Consider the following 23,828-nt stretch of genomic DNA (forward strand, 5'->3'; position numbering starts at 1 on the left):
TACAGGTGACACTGAACATGACTCAGAAAAAAAAATACTGTTTTTCACTGTGAAAACCCCCCCGTGCACAAACACAAGCTGATGCCTCCTCATAAGCATTCCTTTGTAAAAACACTTAAAGCTCTACAATTTATTTTGAACTCCAATTGCACTGGAACTCTTGACACCTACAAGGGACAGTCTGTATTTGTTCAAGTTTCATGCAGCAGCCACATTCTGGTTACCCAAGGTCCCATTTCTTGCTAGCTTAAGTATTCACTGCTGCCTCAAAAGCTGGCCAAAAGGTACAGCCCCTAAATACCAAATCTGGGTTTCCAGAAGAACCAAATAATTTTCCCTCTGTTGATAACTGAAAGGATAGAAAACGTCCTGGGTAAAGCAGGTAATTTTGACTGATTTTTTTTTGTTTTGTTTTTTTTTGCAAAAAACCTCCTGCCAGCTATCTATCTAGGGCAGGGAAAGACCAGGCTGGCACGTCTTCAAACTGCAGCCCACATTCCTGCTTGATACTTGTCATTCAGTAGTTTAATAAAATACCAGGACAATTATCTGATAAATTACTAGTACAGTAATACCTATACTTTGATTCTTAATTTTGCATAAAACTCTTACTAAAATAAAGTTAGATAATCCATCTCTCTGCTTACATGACACTTGGAAATTCTTCTCTAAAATATATGAAAAAGAAGTATAATTTTTTTTTAATTGTTTTAAACTATGTCAGATTTCTACAAGGAAATCTTTATCAATCTTAGTTCAGAAGGATTAAAAAAAATCTGCAAAATTTTGAAATTGCTTTGAATTTTGATTTTTACATCAATGCTTTTTTTTTTTTTTTTTAACATTTCATTACATTTCAATAGCACCTCTGATGTGTCATAAATTGACATGCTATAATTGATCCATTCTATTTTTATTCTTTAGTCTTTAAAAAGCAGCTGTTACTGAGTACTGACTGATCTAAATTTTTTTTAAATCCAAATCTTTTCTATAAACACATAAAATCAGCAGATCTGAAATGCTATGTATTGGTTCCAGTCCCACCAGGTAGAAGGCCAGCTGTCAGTCCACCAAATATGCCATCTTTGTACAACTAGAAATAATGCTGAAGGTGAGTTTCTTGATTTACCAGCAGTGCCATTTGTAATTCAGACTGGTTTCACAATGTGCTACTAAACAAGAACACAAATGCCATCTGATACAGAAATATCCTCTCAAGTTTCAGATGATAAGATTAACAAGGTCATTACAAGTCAGAGACCCCATACACTGAGCAGCTGAGAGCATGCTCCAGACTTCAATCATGTTTTAACAAGAAATCAGCTCAAGTAAAATTTAACAATTCAATCAAATTGGATTGTCAATAAAACCCCGCCAGAGAGCAGCATGTGTTGTGATGCAATTTAAAAATCACCACAAGGTCATTTCTGAGCCTTGATGAAGATACAGCAACACTGCAGTATATGAGTATATTGGAACAAACACTGTTTAATCTAAACTGCTTTTTCCATCAACAACAGCTCCAATGCAAAAAGTGTCACATGAACAGAATGTCTGCTGCCTGGAGTCAAGCAAGTGAGGCAGTACATCAGCATTTTCCGATCTTCTGGCAAGCTTTGTGAAGTGATTTCCTACTATCAAGCAGCATAAAAACAAGGCATTCTGTCCTGAAGTCATTCAGCAGTTTGATTTTGAAACGCTCACATGAAGTGCAAAATTACCTCGGTTGACCCTACTGACAAATTCACACGTGACAAAAATGTTTTCCAATGATGGCTTATTCACAGGCATTCTCTTCATAAATACAGCCAAAAAAAACTGGAATAACTTCAGTGTTTCAGTGGGCAAGTCCACTGAAGCATTAACGCACCATAATTATGGCACATTAAGTATGGTACCTGTAATAACAGGCAGTAATTTAAATGTGCTGTAATTGGCACTTCTGCGCAGTAGTGCTGGTGCATGCTTTTTTGTAACCCTAATGCACCATAGACAAATTCTACTGCGCATTAGCACAGTGTTTGCCTGCTGCGCTAATGCACAGTAGAATTAGTCTATTGAGCTTGTAGCATCTCATGTAGACATTCTCAGCAATGACTCATCTATCACAAGTCTTTATGAAATGCAGTTCAGGTCATCAATAGACAAGTGAATCAAAACAAAACAGGAATCTCTCTCATGACTTGTCTCATGACTTTGAAGTACCTAGAAACGTAGTGCACATAAATTTGGCTATCCTAGTGTATTCTGAATAATTCAAACATGGATTCCTACAATTAAAAAAAAAAAAGTGGAATTTAAAAAAAAAATCTTCTATCTGATGATCAGCATACAAAAAAAAACTTAGCTCAAAGACAAATATAGTGGAGAAGTACATGAACGTTTGTTGACTTTTACCATTTAAAAGGTGTTGACTGTAAATCATGTATTGTTTCATCTTGTTCAAACATTTCTGGAAAGTTGTAATAATATCAGTGAGTGAGCTGAGCTTTTGAATGCTACACACTAAATCATAACCATTTTCATCTTAAGAATTCTGGGGATAAATCTGCCATTTGTGGAAAACCAGCATCAGCAGAATGCAATTGTCCTTGCATAGAACATAAAACTTATTGGCCATCTATTTGTATGTAAATCCTTCTCATCTGGAATACGGAAGATGCAGGAGGAGTATCAAAGTAGGCCAGACAGCAAGATCGTAATAGGTTTTGGGTCTTAATTCTTCCATAATTTATGTTGACTCCCCATGCTGAAGTTAACAGCACTACAAAGACAGCAATTCAAGGTAGAGCTGCTAGAGATCTATAGATACAGGTTGTGTGTGCGTGTGTCTGTAGGAGAAAAAATAACAACTGCAAGCATTATTTTAGACTATTATTTTAAAAGAAGAGATTTTATACATCTTTCACTGAACTATAAATAAAATAGTTCAATGAAAGAATGTTTAAGCAGAACACTTCCTCTCCATTTAGCAGAAATACGAAGTAATGCTGCTTTGGATACCATATAATTATCTGTTCTTTCTGACCGTGGGGTTCTGTGGGTGGCAGGCAGAAGGGCATGAGGCACTGCTTCCTCAACACCAAGGTTTCAGCACAGCATGGAGATGCAAAGATGGCAATGACAGAATCAGCTGGAAGGCCAGAACATTGTTAACGGGAATCAAGGGCCAAAGGGGTTTGAAGAGGGTGATCAGAAACAGAAGGACTCGCACAACTAAGTGAACATAGACAATTTTACTTTGTCTGCAGTTCTTACGCAGTACCGTGTTAGTCATCAGACCAACTACTGAGACAGTGAGATGTAATAAAGGTTTTTTGTATGCGTGTCATAAAGCATAAAGGTAGTTCAATTCATTCAAATCATCTGGACCATTTTATGTAAATATCCATTATGCTTTATTATCTATATAGTACCCACAGCCCGTGGACTAGCAGAGAAGCATAAAGAAAAGCTAGTTGTCCCAAAGCAATTACAATCCAAATAGAAATAAAAAGGGAGGAGATGATTTATCAAAAGAATAATGGAAAGGTAGTAAGAAAGAACAAAAAAAAAGTGCGAGACTGCGCATACAGCAAAGCTGTGCGAAGCTTTGGTCCCCGATTTGATTCAGCCCAATGGATGGCCGAATCTCCAAATCCAATTCAACTCAGGAGGCCCTTTAATCTCCCCGAATCGAATCAGAACCCTCCAAAATCGATTCGGAGAGATTCAGAAAGATTCAGCAATTCAGACAGACACAGTTTTAAATGTTTTTTCTACATACCTCAAGGTACCAAGTGTCTTGTGAAAGCTGCGATGATGGGGTGCATGGAGCATCCCACAGGAGTGCGGGGGGCTCCCCAGCATGCTCGGCAACAGATCAGGAAGTGGACCAGAAGTCCCCCCGCACTCCTGCGGACACTCCATCTGCCCCAGCATTGCAGCATTCACGAGCCGCACCTGGTACCTCAAGGTATGTAGAAAAAAACATTTAAAACTGTGTTTATGCCCAAATTGCTGATTCCCTGAATCAGCATCAAATCTTCATATTTGGATTCAGCTGAATTGAATCCGGACAGTGATCAGAATCAATGAATCAAATCACTGTCCCTGATTCGGACCAAATCCGAATTGAATACGGCCCATTTCGCACACCCCTGCCATACATCCAAATATATTACAACCTCCACTTGGGCATTCATTATTTTGTCAAATCTGACTTAAGTTCAAATTCATATGCAACTATGACAGAAACTTGGCCAAGCCTTTTATTCTGAGACATGTTCTGAATGTACCTCCTATAGCATGAAACATTACATCATTAAAAAAAAACAAACCAACTATTAAATTAACTTTTGCAAACAGCCACCAACACAAGTCACTGTGTATTTAATTACTGTGACATTTTATTTTATAGGCACACCTACACATTGGGAGCATGAGTACATAAAACCTTGTGATCCCCAGCACAACATCCTGTTGACACCACCTTAACTTTGACACAATCCAACCCAACAAACACTTAGTGAAATTTATAACTTCTTCTATGTTCACTTCCCTAGATCTGTATAGTATCCAATAAAGTCTCATGAGCACATCAGTCAATAAGTGATTATTTAGCAAGTCTTCCTTACTGAAAGCCCAGACACTTCAGATTATTTATTTTTAGATAGTAATTAGCTGTTGAGGACTGTTTAGATTACAACAACAAAGAGAAGCATCATCCAATCATGTAGGTTGGAACTGAATAGGCTGCTCCTGGGAACAAAACCAGACAGTTATCAGTGGTATTGTGCATTTTATAGGACCAGACTGCTCTGTAAACCTGTCAATTAATTTCTCAGTGAGTTAGACAGATACAGGGAGCTGAAGATTCTTCCAAATGTTTTATGTAGATGGATTTTTAATTTCCCCCTCTGGTCTATCCAGAGGCAAACTTTTTCAAGCATGCAGTTACAGTTGCAATTGTGAATGTTGGCACTTGTGCTCAGAAAAGGTAGGGTGGGATAAATCATCTGTTACAGGTTTGGGCTCTAAGGAAGTTAGGGCACCTATACACATGCTCAGTAGGGGGGAATGTAGCGGGACAGGACAGGACAGAAGGGACATCAAATTACAACAGCTCTTGGGAGCTGCTTTAATTTAAAAACACCTGCAGCATCTCGTGTATTCAGCAGCCCACATTTAAAAAAATGTCAGTGAGGGGGGCCTTTAATTCAAGCTCTTTCAATGAGCTTTAGTTAAAGCACCCCCACCGCCATGTTGAGACATGGGGATACCAAATACACGAGACGCTGCAGCACGCCGGAGCATTGTGATTGGAGCACTGCAGCAGACTCAATCGAGTCCGCTTCAAAGTGTTCTAATCAGAATGCATTGCAGCACATGTAAAAGGGCCCTTAAATATAGCTGATTTTTAAAAAATTAAATCTTCATATTTTCCCAAGCAGGAAGCAACAGCGACCATCTGAAACCCAAGATCCTGCTCCTGCCTTTGTTTCAAGGTAATTTGCACCATCACACATCCTCACAGGAGGTGAGAGGCATCATACCAGGTATGAACTGCATGCCCAGAGGAGTTTTCAATCTATTGACTCCTCCGTGAATCCTATGAAATATGAACTTTCATTTCTACCCAGGAGAACTTCTAAAATCTTCTCTCGAATGCCTGATGAAGGGTGTTTGTGCCCGAAAGCTTGCAATTAAAGGAAAAATTTTGCAAAAAAAAATCTTTTTGGTCTAATAAAAGATCTCTCTACTATGAGTCCTGACTACCCTTACTTTCTTAACATTTAAAATTGTTTTCCAAAACAGGTTGTAGCTAGTGCTCTTTGGCAGTGGATGTGAAGTGCAAAACATTTCATTAAAACTTCTCCGCCATCATCACCAGTTTGGATTATTAAAACGTAAAAAGGATTTTTAAAATACTTATTTTTGTAACATTTTACATTTGGATTTCATAGACAAAAATGTGTGCATTGGGTTTCCAGGTATTTCTCTGATTTTGTGTTGAAAGCCTCAAATTATCTTTTCCCTTCTAATCCTAACGCTCTTATGAAATCACTTCTGTGAATGAAGACTCATGTAAGGATTGAGTCCATCTCGCAAGAAACCAGTATTCAGAATGACTTTAAATCGGCTTTACCCCTCCCCTCCTCCTAGTTCAGGAACAGTATTTTGACAATAAAAGGTTGCTACAGGAATTAATGGTTCTGATACTACTACAAGCCAAAATTATAGAAAGAATTACACAGGTCTCTGGTATTACAGAGGAGGAACATGTCCTTCATAACAATTACTGCTGAGCTTGGGATCATACACAATAGGGTTGTGCGAAGCTTCAGTCCCCAATTCAATTTGGCAGAGATTTGGCCCAATTCGGCGGCCGAATCTCTGAATCCAAACTGAATCAGTGGACGCTTTAATCTCCCCAAATCAATTCGGAAAGATTCGGCAATTCGAACATTGACAAGTTTTTTCCACATACCTCTAGGTAGTGGGTGGCTCGGGAATGCTGCAATGCTGAGGTACATGAAGCGTCCCGCAGAAGCACAGAGGGCTCCCCAGTGCACTTAGCGGCAGACCCAGAAGTGGGCCGGAAGTGGTCCTCCAGGGAGTACGCAGGGGGAGCCCCTGCCTGCTCCCACCCCCCGTCCTGGTGACTGGTGCTTCCTGGGTCTGGGGGGCCACCGGGGTCACCCTTGCAGTCAATCGCCGAGCCAGGGGGTGTGGGGGGCCGCAGCACGCTCCCCAGCAGACCCAGAAGTGGACTGGAAGTACATCCATTCCACTTCTGAGTTTACCGCTGAGCTCATGGCCCCCATGGGATGCTCCATCTGCCCCAGCACTGCAGTGTCCATGAGCCGTGCTGGTACCTCGAGGTATGTAGAAAAAAAAAAAAAAAAAAAAAAAAAATTTAAAGCTGTGTCCATGTCTGAATCACTGATTTCTCTGAATCAGCACTGAATCTTCAGATTCTGATTTGGCCAAATTAAAAAAAATTAAAATAAATCTGGGACAGTGATCTGAATCAATTAATGGAATCATTGTCCCCAATTTAGGCCAAATCCAAATCCAATGGGGCCTGCTTTGTACACCCCTAATACCCAGCTAAAACAGCGTCCCTTCTAAACGAAGAATTAAGGGAAAAGGATTTTCCTAAATCAATGTAACTAGCAAAACAAAGGGGTAAAGGACTGACTAAAATGATATCAATATAAAAAAAATCTTATTTGTAAGCTAGCAAATTACTGAATTAAAAAAACAAAACAAAAAAAAAAAGTGTAGTAAAGTGTGGCTTAATTTAGAAGGAAAAAATAGGACCATGAAATGGTCTCCTTAATTCACTTGTTTAAAAGTTTGGGGGAAGGGGGCGGTTTGTTCATTTCAGATAAGATCCATGTGGTGAAAGTGCTTTAGAACCAAGACAATATTAAAGACTTCTTTCCTATATACTATTACCTTTCATGGACACAGGTCCTCAGACGAAAACTGAAAGCAAGAGAATAAGCTAACATATCCCAATCCTCAGACATTTTACTGCACAAATTATAGTGCCTATTGAATTTCTATTCTCTCTCTCTCGTAGGCTTTATTCTACAACTCAGTGAAGAAGTTTATTTTTCATTAGAAGTGGGAATAGAACAGCAAGACAAGTACTTTACAGATAAGATTCCTGCCCTCAAAAGGATTTTAAAATGCTAGAAAATGCTGTGCAAACAAGAGCTGGTGTTTGGATGCAACAGTCTGATTAGTAAGTATCTTGACAGTTCCAAGAGTCTTTGTTTTTTGGAGATTTCTCTCTGAAGTCCATTTTGTTCTCACTTTTCTGAGTGAAGCCTTAAAACTTCTCAGCTATCTCATGTCCAAAAGCAAGAATTTGAAACAGCTATAACACTTGCATAAAACTTATATAACGCTTTTATATGTTGCAATTTGTAATCAGTAACTACTATTTCAAAACTTGGTCTGAAGTCAGAGTTTGCACTAGAGTCATTTGAAACTTTCATACCCTTCTAAAAAAACAATGCTAAAGGATTTTGCAATATGTACACAAGTATTTCCCACTTTAACCATCAGATATAAAATTTAGAAGACAACTGAAACAAGGAATAGTAATATGAAATGAAATAACTGAATGTTTTGTTCAAACCTAATTATCCCATATGTTCTAAATAATCAGATGAAAAACTGAACAACTGCAAAGGACAGGAGTCATTTATTCCTGAAAACACAAATTGAACGCCACCTAATCAATTGACAGAAGGTTTTTTCCATTCCACTGGAAAAAATCAAGAGCTCTCTCAGTAGTCTTCTCTTGCATCTAATTAAGTTATTCGTTTAATTATTCTTACTGGACTGAATCGTCACACTCAAACAAAAAAATGACTAGTTTTGGCCAAACAGCTATTTACCCCGAGACAAAAGGAAAAAAAACACACTCATTTGTGCTTAACACCACAACTTCTAGAGGTCTTGGAACAAAGCAGATATCCTTGACTTCCAGCAAATCCTTGCAGGACCATCCTCACATTCAGACATAAAAACACAAATGCTTTTAAGACTGAAGTAGGACACAAATGCTATAATCTACACTACACCTGCAGAGGTGAGGAAGTAGCATTGTTCTACTGTAAGTCCAGTGCTACCAGAAGAGCAGTATGGACAAACCAATATTTGGAGCCATTTCAAAGAGGGGAATGTTTGGGAAGGGGAGGGGAGAGGGTGATTGGAAGTGGGTAGCAGCTGTTATGTTCTAACAATTAAGTATACACAAGCAGGGAAAGAATTAAATGTAGCAAAGCTACTCCAACTTGAACCCTGGATCAAGAAATTCTAACACCGGAGCAGGTTCGCTATATTTACTGGTGTCCTTCCCAGCTCCTGCATACCTATTAGAATATAACAGCTGTTGTACAGTTTGGAGCAAGAGGCCTCCACCACCCTTTCTAAAGTGGCTCCCAACATCCGTTTGTCCACATCCTAAATTTAGATTAATACATTATACCACTATGACTGCATCTTCTACACTGCACATCACACACCACTTCTCCAATGCTGGTGCAACATAGTCACTTGACCACTTGAAAGCAAAATGAGGGGGAAGTAAAACTAGTAAGAGAGAACACTTGTACTCTGGGTCAAAAATTTTTGAACTAGTTTAATACCAAAACTTCCTCTGGGCATCACTGGAGAAGGGACACCGTGTTTTATGAACATGTGAGTATCTTTCTTTCAGAAAGTAAGGACTCTGAAAGTACAGTAAAAAGTCATGTTAACCGGCACTTTATTAGCCAGAAAACTATTAACCGGCATCCGAGCAACGCGGCAAAAGCAAAACTGGAAGTACCACTTCCAGGGGACCTCCCATTTCACTGCTGCGAGCTGAGTTTTTCCTTCGCCACTTTTTTGGCCCAGGGCAAAGCAGGCCCTCACTCCCTGTCCCCCAGCACCCTGATGCCAGGGAGTGCACCAAATGGTGCACATTTAATTAACCAGAATATTTGATTAACTGGCATCCCCCATTCCTAGGAGATGCCAGATAAATGTAGTACAGTAAAAGCTCTGTTAAGAAAAAGTAGGGACCAGAACAGCCACCTCCCTGCTGGGCCCACCTTGGGCCCCAGGGGAGGCACACCTGGGCCAAAGGTTAGCGTGGAACTAGTTAGGGGGCTTCTGGAGGGGCTGGACATGTTTAAGTCAGCTGGCCCGGATGATCTCCACCTTAGAGTCCTTAAGGAATTGGCCGAGGTCATTGCAGGACCCCTGGCACGACTCTATGAGCACTCATGGTGCTCTGGTGTGGTCCCAGAGGACTGGAAGAGGGCCAATGTGGTTCTCATCTTCAAAAAGGGGAGGAAGGAGGACCCAGGAAACTATAGGCCAGTCAGTCTTACCTCAATCCTAGGCAAGGTGTTTGAGAAAATTATGCTGGCACATATCCATGAGGCCAGCTGGGGACTGCATGCTTAGGGGCAACCAACACAGATTCATCAACGGCAGGTCCTGTCAGACCAACCTGGTGGCCTTCTATGATCAGATTATCAGATCATTAGATACAGGGGCAGCAGTGGACAGTCTTCCTGAACTTCTGGAAGGCTTTTGACACTGTCTCTCACCCCGTTCTCATTAAGAAACTGGGGGGCTGTGGTGTTGACGCCCACACAGTTAGTTGGGTCGCCAACTGGCTGGAGGGCCACACTCAGAGGGTGGTAGTGGATGGGTCCTTCTCAACCTGGAAGGACGTGGGCAGTGGGGTTCCGCAGGGCTCGGTCCTCGGACCCGCACTGTTCAACATCTTCATCAGCGATTTGGACGAGGGGGTAAAAAGCACCCTGTTCAAATTTGCTGATGACACTAAGATGTGGGGGGGATGTTGGCACACTAGAAGGAAACATCAGGCTTCAATCAGACCAGGCTACAAGGGTGGGCAGATGTGAATAGGATGGGATTCAACACAGACAAGTGCAAGGTGATGCACCTCGGGAGGAACAACCGGCACCATACCTACAGGTTGGAGAACTTCCCTTTTGTCAGCATGGAGGCGGAAAAGGATCTTGGGGTTATCACTGACTCCGAGATGAACATGGGCCGGCAGTGTGGGGAGGCAGTCAGGAAGGCCAACCGCACCCTGTCATGCATCCACAGATGCATCTCAAGCAGGTCCAAGGAGGTGATCCTCCCTCTCTATGCGGCACTGGTCAGGCCGCAACTGGAGTACTGTGTCCAGTTCTGGGCGCCACACTTCAAGAGGGATGTCGACAGCATCAAGAGGGTCCAGAGGAAGGCCACTCGCATGACCAGAGGACAGCAGGGCAGGCCCTACGAGGAGAGGCTACGGGACCTGAACCTGTTCAGCCTCCAAAAGAGAAGGCTGAGGGGGGATCTAGTGGCCTGTTACAGACTAGTCAGGCGGGAATCAGCAGGCATTGGGGGAGTCCCTGTTCCCCCGAGCACCGCCAGGAGTGACCAGGAATAATGGTCACAAGCTGGCAGAGGGCAGGTTTAGGCTAGATATCAGGAAGCACTACTTCACAGTCAGGGCGGCTAGGATCTGGAACCAACTTCCAAGAGAGCTGATCCTGGCTCCTACCCTGGAGGTTTTTAAGAGGAGGTTGGATGAACATCTTGCTGGGGTCGTTTGACCCCAGTATTATTTCCTGCCATGTCGGGGGGGTTGGATTTGATGATCTACTCGGGTCCCTTCCGACCCTAGAAACTATGAAAAAGCTAATATCAGGATATCCCACATCTGGGTCTCTCTCTCTGCTGGGAAGTTCATGAAAACAACAGATAACTTGAGCCTTAACCTTGTTAGCTCTGGTCAAATGACCTATAAATGGAGCAATTTTGAATCCTTGTTGTCAACTCTTACTACAACCAGTCTAGAGATCAAATTAATTTAAAAATGGCTGGTAAATGTCTGCTGGAACAAAGTTCTCATTCTGATGCCTCTACTGCTCAATGCTCTGGAGGTCAGGAAATGGCTTTAAAAAATGTTATGAAACAGAGGTGGATGGGCAGTAAACAACAGGTTCCTCACGGGAACATTCCCTTTAGGCCAATTACTGCCTCTATACCCAGGGCTAAATAAGCCTCTTCTAGATCAACCACATTTTTTAGGCCTGTACAGGCCAATAGTGTTAAACAGGGAAAAGATCTTGAGGCAGGGGAGAAAAAAGGTTTACTAAAGACGACAGGTGACAATCATGACCAATGACCATTCTAAAAATCTACTTCCCATCTAATAAGCTGATCAAAAAACCATTCTGAAATTATAGGAGTGAGGGGTGATGGAGAAAGTCCCACCTAATTCCTCTAACTGAATTCTACAATTTTTTTTTTTAAAGCAGGTCACCCCCCAACATTTTTAAAAATCGCATCTTCTCTTTAGCTACTATTCAAGTAGCTGTGAGGCTCCAGACTTGTTTTAAAAAAATGTTGTTACTCCACTATGCTCGGTCTGAGTGGACCAACTGCCTTTTCATAAAGCACCAAAGTTATCCCTGCTATGACTTGTAAACACACTGCCATGGTGAAACAAGCCAGGAAGACCCCAGCTTGAGTTTCAGATCCTCATCGTAGCAGAAGGAAATTCATTTACCTGGTAAATAAATGGCATCTGACACTGAGATGAGCACGCAACCCCACACTGCTTTCCTTTTCACAGAGTCTCTTTTCAGAGCAGTGCTGTACTTTTGTTTCTGGTTTATGGGTACTGTCTTTTGCTGAATCATTTTTGTAGGTCAGGGCATCTGCTTTTGAACACAGCTCAGGTCTGGTTTCTGCTATTGGACACAAGCAATTTTCTTTGGACAGCGAAATGATGCTAGAACCACTGCTACTCAGTACTCACAGTTTATTGCAAGTTCTAAAGCAGATGTGGAGGTTTTGCAAAGGTTCCAAAAAACACTGGTGCGAAGGGCTGGGAAACCTATGCTGAAGCTTACAAATTGTATGATACCAGGGACTGCATGTTTGCATCAAACCATATTCTATTGGACTGTGAGGCTTGTTTGCCACTTTTGCCCCCATATTAAGCTAAGGATACACATAAACGCAGTGTCAGAACAAAATGAGGGTCATTCAAGGTCCTACTTCTACAAAGGGGTAATAGTCTGTACCAAGGAAGCTTGGCAGAGACTGTGGCTAGAAGCTACCGAGACCCTTGGGAAGCTTCAAATATGCTTGTGTGTGACATGGTGGGAACCAAATGCAACAGCCTAGCAAGTGTTCAGGGGGTACTCCTGCCTTACCATTCATGGGAGTCGCTCTGATTAGAGACTTCCCTGGCAGCTTTCTTTCCTAACCCCCAGTCCACTATATTAGAAGAGAGCAGGGAGGCACCGACTGCAGAGATCAATCTCATCAAATGACAGACATATTTCCCACCAGGTGATCCAGTTACCTGCCCCGCTAAAGTTCAGACCTGAAAAAACTGTTGTGCCCGGAGGAACAGTGATCTCTCCCCCTCTCCTCCTGCCCTCAGGGGTGTTTTATTTGAATGGAAGAACAAAGCTTAATAACCTACTCTTGTAATTCCTGTGCCCACGACCCTTCATATTTCAGTCCATTACAGAGACAGAGAGAAGTTGTACCTCATATTCAAGGACAGAGCATGAAGTCTGGCAGAGCACTCTGGTATCAAACAGAATTTGAAATTTTGCACACAAATTCCCCGAAATGTCACACAAGCATTAAGGAACGTTTATATCCATCCACTGTAGTGGTGTGTTAATGAGTGAGTGCAGGAACTGAGATATGCAAATAGACTATTAATATCAATAAGCTTAACTAGAGCCCAAGCTGAATGAACTGGAGAAGAACAAGTCACAAAAAACATATCAGGTCTTTGCTGAAACGAATCATTAACAGAGTCTACTGCATTATCAATACCATCATGGAAGGCCAATTTTTTAACAAGAATACAAGATTTACAACTTGATAGGGTTCCAATTCCGCAGTGGAAGCATAACAAATGAATGTTTTTTTCCATTATTAAGCCACTTATTCAAACCAAGTGTTCATTGTGTTACAAGATTACAACGGTGTAGGGGAAAGTTCAAAAAAATGTAAGCAATAAAAAAAAAGAAAATCAATTAGTTAAGAGGCATATTTTACCTTTGTGATCAACAGAAGGTCTGAAGGCCTGGAGGATCTTTGGCACTGCTACTCCCATGTCAAGTTCAGTTAGAGTCAGCTCATTCATGAAGTATGGTAGCTAGAAGTACAGAGTGAAAAATGAATGTTACCACCATAAAGAAACCAGTTATTCTGTAAGATCAGGAAAGCTATTACACCCCAGGTTTACAGTTAGCTTAATTATAAAGAATAAAAAAAGTGGTAATATGCAGAGGTTAAATTCTAGGATTCCACATTCCTCTACTTCAAAGAGACAGTTTAGAGCGTGGTTTACCATATCATCATAGAGCCAAGATATTTCTTATCACCCTTGCAATAGAGGTGTGCTCAGCCAATCACGCTTCAAGTTTGAATATGAACTTCCAACCTGTAGCATTAGGTCAACAGACAACAAAATGCATGACTGATATATTACAGCATGCTGCACAGGCAAAATATATCAAACAGCAGGTCTTAGCCACGAACAAAATATAGATACTGGGCTGGTTGCTATATATAAAAAGGAATAACATTCTGGGGTTTCTTCAATGTCTCACTTCTAGGTGCAGACCCTTTATTAAATTGATATCTTAAAAGTTTGTTTGGTTTTTTACTTTTTAAATCTATGAAAAACCCTAATCTGGGGTCTGCCCCATATCACACTCCAAATAAGCTACATGTACACGAACAAACAAATAGGGATTTAGAGTAAAAAGTAGTCGAGTGATGATATATTGATTTATAGTGATATTAATGTTCTTTGCAAAGACACTGAATTGCAAATGCGAGCAATACATATGGTGCAGAATCCTCGGTTTTTTCATACTAGGGCACGTTCCTTAGTTTAGCTGCATCTTCAGTGCTGAAGGCTCGTGCATCATGTTGCAACTTCTACAGCCCTATGCTACAATACACTGGCCACTGTGCACGCGTCTTATATCCTTCCCTGCTTCCCCCCCCCCCAAAAAAACTCAGACATAATAAAGAGCTAAGGAGCTGTTTTAAATGGGAGAGAAGAGCAGTTTCAAGGAAAATTCTGTAGGTGATAAAGTACATTTGCAATTAAAATCAAGTTAATCTGATAGGTCTCTTGTAGCATTTGGCATATCAGCACAACGCTGCCTTTTGCTCAAGACATAGCAATCCGCTTGCACCACAGAATAGATTGATACCAAGACTGAAGGCCAAAGGAACTTCTGCTGTGTTTGGATGGTGCCATCACCAATAACATTTCAGAGTTCAAAGCTGGCAGAAACATTATTTTCTACAATAACATCCCTGTTGAGATTCCTGGAGGAAAGAAGGAGAAAATGAAAGGGGGGGGATGAAAAAACCCCTGCAATTTGGCCAAGCAAATTAAAGGAAGCAGCAGTCCTAGCATCACAATGCTCAGCAGGATTGAGACTTCTCAGCTGGCGGTGCAGTAAAAATCAGGCTACAATAAAAAGTCAAAGTACAAGAATAGCAAGAACGAGGGTTAAGAATGCTGTTCTGACCTGCTGGGATGTACTATGAGTACGTATTTGGGGTTTGAATGACCTCAGCAACACCCTAGGACCAACGGCCAATGTTCTCTTTTTCCCCCAGTGGTAGGGGCCTTTACTTTTTGGAAGCCACATGACACCACCAGTGCTTGGGGGGCAACCAATCTGTACACCACTGCATACATGACTTCAAAAACAGAAAGCAATTACTCAACAAGACTAAAACATTTGAAGCGTAAAGGACATTTAGGGGTAGTTTAGAGCCACAAGCCCAGAAGCAACTCAGACAGATATTGTCACACCTCAAACTCTCAACCTCCAGTTTCCTCAAAGAAAATACATTTCTGAGGCTTTAAGGGAAAACCATTTGGCACCTGAGATGACAAGAGTATGCACAGATTTATCCAGTCGCTCCTTTAATAGAGGAGTGGCCCCATGAAAGAAAGTTAAGCGATAATGATTTCAAAACCAGACTGAAAATCCTCCCTGAGTAATCTAATAGAACAGCCTAGTTTATTTAAAATAATCCTTAGCAAAAATTGTTGTCACAGACAAAAAAAAAAAATAGGAGTTTAAGATAAAAAGTAGAGTTAGGAAGAGGTGTTTTCTGCAAGCATCTTCCAAAAAGAATCAAACGAAAGGAAACTACCTGCACGGGTTAGGTCATCAAGCTTAAAGTATCAAGTAGCATGTATTTATTTACTGCTCACAAATAGTGCTGGTCTATTCAAATCTTGGACTGGCGAGCAGAACTCCTCAGAACAAGATCCCTGCCCCTCAACTAAGGGAGCTGCCACAGAGCTCAGGACTGAAAATGGTGCCAGGGGACAAAATGAACCCAAGGACAGAGGCAGATCATAGGATCAAAATAAGTCCTGAGTAGGACACCAAGCAGACAACTCCAAGCAAAGTCAGCTGCTCTGAGAAACTGTCAGTGAATTCTGCCTGGATGCATGAAGAGATGAATGGCTGGGGAAAAACAGACTCCACGATTAGAGAGACTGGCTCCAAACCCCAACCCAGAAGCTTCCCTGCCCTTGCCTCCAACCTGATTTCTAGAACGGCCATGTGTCAATCCAAAGTCAGTTCTCTACCTCTAGTTCTCCCAAGGAAGGCTGCCATCCAAAGGCATGTTTTAGGGGTTAGTTTTTAGACACCTCTTCATTGGGGACTACACTGACACCATTAATAAAGACACAAACCCACATGAGATGAGTGTAACTAAGGGCTCATCTAAACTGTCTCCATACCAAGCTCCAGACTGCTGCTGAGAAGCCCAATCCTCCCTTTCAGCACACACCAAATCTCCCAGAGTACACTAAGAGTAATGCTGAGTACACTCCCCAGTGACACTCTCCGTCTCCCCATCACAGAAGTTTTTGGCACGTGCATAGGATACCACATATTGGGAGTCTGGCATGAAATTAAGGAGAGCAAGGGGGCAGGACATGCTTCTCCGCAGCTCTCTTGGACACAGATGTATCCCCAGTTCATCAAATGAGTTGAATTGGTACCAACTGCTCACAGGCAAAAACAGCTCAGAGCAGAAGTCAGCAAAGTGCCACCTTATCTATTTAGAGAGACTATTAGCATTTTGTCCCTACTATTCCAACTTTTTCTCCCCAATTTTTTTCAACAGACTGTTCAAATACCCTGTACCAGTGACTGCAAACAGCCCTGGTGGGAGTCAAGCTATTGCTTAACTCCAGTAGCATGAGCTGCATCATCTCTCAGCTGCTTTCAGCAGCTAAAACTCCAGTGCTGTGACAGTAGGACTACTCCCTCTCTTGCATTCAGAAATAGGCTGATGAATGCCTCCGCCAACAAGGAGAAGAACAAACCTGTTATTAGTTGCTGTTATTTGGAAGTTAGAGAATGTAAGAGGCAGATCCTGAGAGTCAGTCAAAAGCTTACCTCCTTACAATCTTGTTTATTAGGTAACACAATTATACCCCTTCATCCTGTAGACAGCTGTTGCCTTGACCACCACTCCCACATAATGGTTTTCTGAATTCAAAGTGCGCTCATGAAGCAGCATTACAACTATCTGGTTCCCACCCCCCACTTACCAGCAACATGCCATTTCTGAAAGCAGGTTTCATTTTGTTTCCTGCTTATAATGCTAGTGACAGAACAAACATCATGCTGAACCACATGCTAACCCACTGTATGCCGATCAGTTTATAACAGCCCAAGCTTTGCACATCAGGAAGGCTTAATACACTGTGCACATTTATGCTTAAAACACACAGAAAACACTTTTTACCTCTATCAGAAAGTTTACAAAAATTCATTAGTTCAGCCTCAGCACCCCTCTGAAGGAGTCAATAATTACAATCCTTTTAAAAACTGAGGCAGTGAGGCTAAATGACTTGACTTAGGTCTCACTGGACGTACACCTTGTTGGGGTCATCTGACCCCAGCAGTCTTTCCTGCCCAGAGCAGGGGGGCTGGACCCAATGATCTCACGAGGTCCCTTCCAGCCCTAAACTCCAGTGAATCTGTGAAATGTGTGGCAGAGCTAGATCAAACTCTGCATCATGTCTCTGCCCACTCTTTTGTGCATCAGAGTATGTGGAACTTGGATTGGACTCAGTCATCTCACTGCTAACTTTCCTATGTACTGGAAAACTGGCAATCCTGCAATACAAGGATGACAATGACAACAAACAGGACGCAGGAAGCCAACTCAAAAAGTTAATGTATTTTCCAAAATGTGCAGTAAATAAACTCTCTAACAAATCTTATTTCCAGTCTTGAAAACATTTCTGATACTAGGAACAGGCAAGTGCAAATTCCCAGGAGATGTACCTTTATTTTGCTGAGTTTCATTTGGATCTTCTTGGACACCAGATCAGACCAATACTTTTCACCTAAGAAATCCCAAAATATTCTTCCAAGCAACGCATTTACCCATGCCTCCTGTTCCTCTTCTTCAGCTACAGGGTGAGTGTCTGGCAACTGACAATACAAAACAACAGGTCATTCAGCCATGAAAATGAATCCGAACCTCAGTTCAGACAGACTGTCTATTTACTGCTTAGTATTTCAGTATAGGTTAACTATCAAAGTTAAACCCGCAGGGTAGAGAAGAACTGTCATCTTTAAAGTCGTTAGGGGTCATGCTCAATTCTAGGCTCTGTGTTTGCTAACACAAGGACATTTCCTCTTGCAGACAAAACCACAGACAGATTTTAAGGCCTTTTCTAGCAATGGAGGAAGGTTTTCATGATACCAATGGTTCATATATAGATATCATTTTAAATTCTCATGGCAACAATGTTCACTTAGTATGAAATTACTAAACTTTTTTAGCACATAGTGGGCACATCTACACGTGATGCTACGTTGCTGTAGTGACACGCTATGGCAACATAGGTCATCACTATGGCAATATAGCATTGGCAGGCACAAACCATGATGCCAACGCTACACCACTGTAGTAACAAGTTACCTCGTTATAGCATATTGGTACAGCAATGTAGCTGCTAAAAATAACTGTGCACCACCAGGACAGCACAGTAATGGCTGTTACTTCCTAAAGCAAGTACTAAATGATGATGCAGTAACAACTGTGCCATGGGAGGTACATGTAGGTGTGCCCACTAGGTGATAGACTTTTAACCAGAGCTTAGGTCTCTTTCCTGTGCACACCCATGCTTTAGTAGAATCCAGGAAAAAACAAAGAACAAACAAAAATAAATTAGCTAAACATTTTTAGTTTTGTTCAGCAAGAAAAGGGAGAACAATAGAGAAGATGCAAGACACTAGGAAGAAAATCCTGTGTGTTCTTCCCCCGGTCCTAAAATCCAGTTATGGAATGACTTCTTAGGAAGGACCTACACATTTTGCCTGTGTGAGGACTGGAGACATGAAAAGGTTTCTGAAATAGCTGGCATTTACATATTTGTTCAATTTCTTTTCACTTGTTGCATTTCTGTTTGAATCCCTGCAACAATTCAGATCCAGGGAGTCAGAACTCCTGAAAACAGGAAGAATGTATTTGATTTTTCCTTGAACTCTTCCCTCTTGGTTAACTTCCAGTATTAAAGAACTGGTCCAGTCCTTCCACTTTATCCCTGAACTCCAGGTTCTTGATTCACCACTGGAAATTGCAGCTCAGATTACTCAGCAGTTGACTCCTAGATACTTTTGTTGTGAAAGGTCAGATGTCAGAGACTTGCTAGTCTTAGAAGACATAGTACTTTAAGTGCTCTGAACTGGGGAGAGGATCCATTCAGTAAAGGGTTCCCAGAAGAGAACATTTAGTTCACAGGAGTGTGAAGGAACAGCATTTTAGGAAAGTACTTTGGGCATTACATACATTTTGGCCATGTATGAAGATATGGGTGTGCATATTCTCTTCTCCCTCCAAATCTACTCACAAGAAGTTAAAAAAAACATGCTGCCAGCCCTTCACCCAAGTGCTCTTAAAACAAATGCTTCTTGCACTAGATCTGTCCCACCACTTGGAATGTAGTGCAGTCTCTTCAGGGTGAGGACCTTCTGTACAGTACTTGCAGCAACTGCACATGATCTGTGATGGGGCTTCCAGGTTACCATGAAAACTGGGCTCAGTGTGCTGCAGAGGGGCTGGTGAACAGCCCCCTGCGCTGAAGACCCTCATGTCCCAGTCAGCTGGGGCAGAGTCCACACATGAGCTGCTGTGCATGAAAAAGCTCCATAGCAGGGAAGTACATTTATTTATAAGTATTACCCTGCTGCAGAGTTTAGTAGCTGTGTGTACCCTAATAGGCGCACATATGTAGACACTGAGACATTTACTGCACAGTTAATTAGTCAACTGCACAGTAAATATCTCATGTAGGATATGTCCAATTTGTTTTTCTTCTAAATGAACTTGTTCTATTACTGGATTTATTAAATGATTACCTTAAAGAAAGGCATCTTAAAAAAAACAAAACAAAAAAAATAAAAAAAAAAAAAAAAAAACTTATGCATGGGCAATTTTCACACCCAAATTCCAGGAAAATGCTAGCAATCTACCTGGAGAAATTTTTCAAAACCTTTTGACAGGATGATATGGCCATTCTATACATTACCTATTATTTCTAGTTTAAAACAAATCTCTGGTGACACCATGTCTTAGTACAAAACATAACATTAGCTGCATATTTAAACTTTCAGGAGGTCAAAAGTAGCTACCATCTACCATATTTTTCCACTCATTAATTTTTAGAAAAAGCTATCCTAAGATGGTTGTAAGATGCTTATTAATACAGAGGTATGAGTTTTGTTCAGTTTTTAAAAGGCAATATCCAGCTCCAGCGCAATTAACAGATCAAGCAGCAAATATGATGAAAGTTCTTATTCTGAAATATTGAGAGACTGTGTTCTAAACAGCTGTAAGAAAGTTTCTTTGTATTAAAAGTCTAGATTTTTTTACAAAACGACCCAGTTTCCATAGCACATAAGAGCTAACAGAACTTTAGCAATCCCAGATGGAGCCTGAAGGCCTTGAAGCTGCAAGAGACACCCTTATAAGAAAACAAATATGACGATTTGGGTTACTGAGGAACAGTCATGGATCACCCACAGTGCCATTTTTTTACAAAGTCAGCTTTATTCTGTTCTGAAAACTAAGCTTCAAAGCTGACACATTTATATTGTATGTAGGGAAATGCATTAAAAACCCACAAAACAAACAATAGGCTGAAAATGCAAGCGAACCTTAAAAACATCTCTCAGAGAAAAAGTGTTACCTTCTTCACAGCAGTAGGGCTGCTGTCTGCACTGGGGACTGGACTAACAGAAGGACTTCTGCTTTCCTGTGGAACACACTTCGCCATGTACATACTGTAGTCCAAAAGCATTTTTTGTCGCACGCTGCCTGCCAGGTCCTTTTGCTTAGGCAGAGACACAATTTCTTCTGCACTTCCTTTGCTACTGCTGCGGCTATGTGTGAGCATCCCAGACTGACTATTGCTTCTACTGTGTGCTGGCAAGAACCCTAAACCAAAAGAAGCAAGAGTCATTACAAAGCACCCACAACAACATACCTAATAATTGGTAAGCTGTGAAGTAGCAAGCAAGAGCCACAGCTATCATTTTTGTGACATTTGGTTATTTAACAAGAAGGATAAATAACTGTACAGGTATAATTTGTTTCATAAAAGGTGAAGCACCTTTCCCCATTCCCTTATATTCGTATTTCTGTTTAGATTACTTTAAACTCAAAATGCATTAAGCATTTAGAATGACGAAATGTTCATCAGCACCACATGTAACGGATGACTAATTCCTGATTACTTAATCCACATGTAAACAAGTTTATGGTCATCTGCAAGAAAGATACCAAGAAAAATCTTGGTATTTTAAAATAGAAGATGGGGTGGGGAAAGCACAACAGAAAGAGAGAGAGAGAGGAAATACAAACTAACATTCAAGAATACTGAAATTACTTACAAAAACAAGCTTAGATTTTCAGTTATCTTGCTGGGGAATGCTGAATAGAAATACAGACTTAAGGGACCACCAACAAAAATCTGTATCTAGAAGTTTAAAGTTTAAATTTGTAATTTAAGAATAAGGGTTATATCAATTAAAAATTCTGATTGGAATTAAAATCCTCAGGAAAAATGTGTAATGATACTACCTTTGAATCTACAGTTTAAGCAGCAACAATCCAGACATATTAACTATATATTTAAAAAAAGAAGTTTTAATAGAGAAAAGATGGGTGGGAAAAGGATCGGATTCAAAAATCAGGAAACTTATGATCGTCAAAGAATGCTTTAAATCAACTACTTCGGAACATTAGATCTCAGCTTTACAGTATCCATTAAAAAGCCCTCCAATCACATACTACATTTCTCAGTAGTTGGGAATGAGAAATTTTATATGAGAGCGTTCACTGCATTTAACTAAAATATCTTACTATAAATTCAGACCACAGAAAATCTCGGTATTTTAAAATAGAAGGATTAGGGGGAGAGGGGCAGCAAAACTAACTTTCAAGCACACTAAAGTTACTTACAAAAACAACACAAAACTCATTCAGGAGCACAGAACTGAACCCTGCCAGTAAAATGTTCACATCTTCCTTGGCTGACCAGAGAAATCCAGAGCAGCCTAAGGGCAAAAAGGGGGGGCCATATAAGCAGTGGAAACAGGGAGAGATTACTAAAGAGGAGTATACCTCCTCAGCTCGCAGTTGTAGGGAGGCAGTTAGAAAGACCAAAGCTACCATGGAGCTGAGGATGGCATCCCAAGTTAAGCATAGCAACATTTTTTTTCCCAGATATATAGGGAGTAAAAGGAAGGCCCAGGGTGGAATAGGACCACTACTGAATGGGCAAAAGCAATTGGGGACAGACGGGGGGACAAGGCTGAACTCCTCAATGAGTTCTTTGCCTCAGTGTTCCTAAACAAGGGGCAAGACAAGTCTCACAATGGGATTGTAGAGAGGCACAAGCTAGGCACCAGACTACCAAGCCCTGACCCGGAGATGTTGCAGAGTCACTTGGAAGGACTGGATGCGTTTAAGTTGGCAGGCCCGGATGAGCTCCATCCACGGGTACTGAAGGCACTGGCTGATGTCAGTGCAGTCACTGGCAAGAATATTTGAGCACTCGTGGCACACAGGCCAGGTCCCAGAGGACTGGAAAAGGGCCTATGTGGTCCCTATTTTCAAGAAGAGGATCCAGACAACTATAGGCCAGTCAGTCTGCCTCCATCCTTGGCAAAGTCTTTGAAAAGATTATTAAGGCTCATATACGTGAGAGCCCAGCAGGAAAAATTATGCTGAGGGGAAACCAACACAGGTTCGCAGCAGGTAGATCATCCCTGACTAATCTAGTCTCTTTTTATGACCAGGTTACAAAACACCTGGACACAGGAGTAGGGGTTGACATCATTTACTTAGACTTCAGGAAGGCCTTCGATACTGTATCCCAACCCATACTGGTGAACAAGTTAAGAGACTGTGACCTGGATGATTACACAGTACGGGTGGGTGGCAAATTGGCTACAGGACCATACACAGAGAGCGGTGGTGGATGGGTCGGTATTGACCTGGAAGGGCATGGGTAGTGGAGTCCTGCAGGGTTTGGTCCTTGGACCGATACTCTTCAATGTCTTCATCAGTGACTTGGGCAGAGTACACTTCACTCCCTTGTCCAAGTCTGCAGATGATACAAAACTGTGGGGAGAAGTGGACACACCAAAGGGCAGGGAACAACTACAGGCAGACCTGCACAGGTTGGAGAAATGGGCAGAAAACAACAGAATGCAATTTAACAAGGAGAAATGCAAAGTGCTGCACCTAGGGAGGAAAAATGTCCAGCCTACCTACTGCCTATGAAATGACCTGCTCGGTAGCACAGAAGCAGAAAGGGATCTCAGAGTCTTAGTGGACTCCAAGATGAACACAAGTCATCAGTGTGATGAAGTCATCAGAAAAGCTAACTGCACTTTATCATGCATCAGCAGATACATGACAAACAGAACCAAGGAGGCAATACTTCCCCTCTATCAGGCGCTGGTCAGGCCGCAGCTGGAGTACTGCATCCAGTTTTGGGCACCACACTTCAAGAGGGATGTGGATAACCTGGAGAGAGTCCAGAGAAGGACCACCACTTGTATGGTTAAGGGCTTGCAGACCAAGCCCTACAAGGAGAGACTAGGGCACCTGGACCTCTTCAGCCTCCGCAAGAGAAGGTTGAGAGGCGACCTTGTGGCTGCCCATAAATTCATCATGGGGGCACAGAAGGGAATTGGTGA

General features: G+C 41.6%; 1 protein-coding gene across 3 annotated transcripts in view; it reads right to left on the reverse strand.

The window, feature by feature from the left end:
- Positions 1-23,828, reverse strand: part of TEX2 (testis expressed 2) — a 114,759-nt gene that overhangs the window by 14,681 nt on the left and 76,250 nt on the right. For all 3 annotated transcript variants that reach the window (XM_090059555.1, XM_090059557.1, XM_090059558.1), the window contains exons 5-7: positions 20,810-21,057; positions 17,898-18,047; positions 13,603-13,702 (exon numbers count right to left, since the gene is read on the reverse strand). In XM_090059555.1, coding sequence (XP_089915681.1) covers positions 13,603-13,702; positions 17,898-18,047; positions 20,810-21,057 — 498 coding nt within the window. The remainder of the gene's footprint in view (positions 1-13,602; positions 13,703-17,897; positions 18,048-20,809; positions 21,058-23,828) is intronic.

This window comes from Crocodylus siamensis, chromosome 8 (assembly GCF_052110815.1).
Source record: "Crocodylus siamensis isolate JL-2025a chromosome 8, ASM5211081v1, whole genome shotgun sequence".
Classification (NCBI taxonomy): Eukaryota; Metazoa; Chordata; order Crocodylia; family Crocodylidae; genus Crocodylus; species Crocodylus siamensis.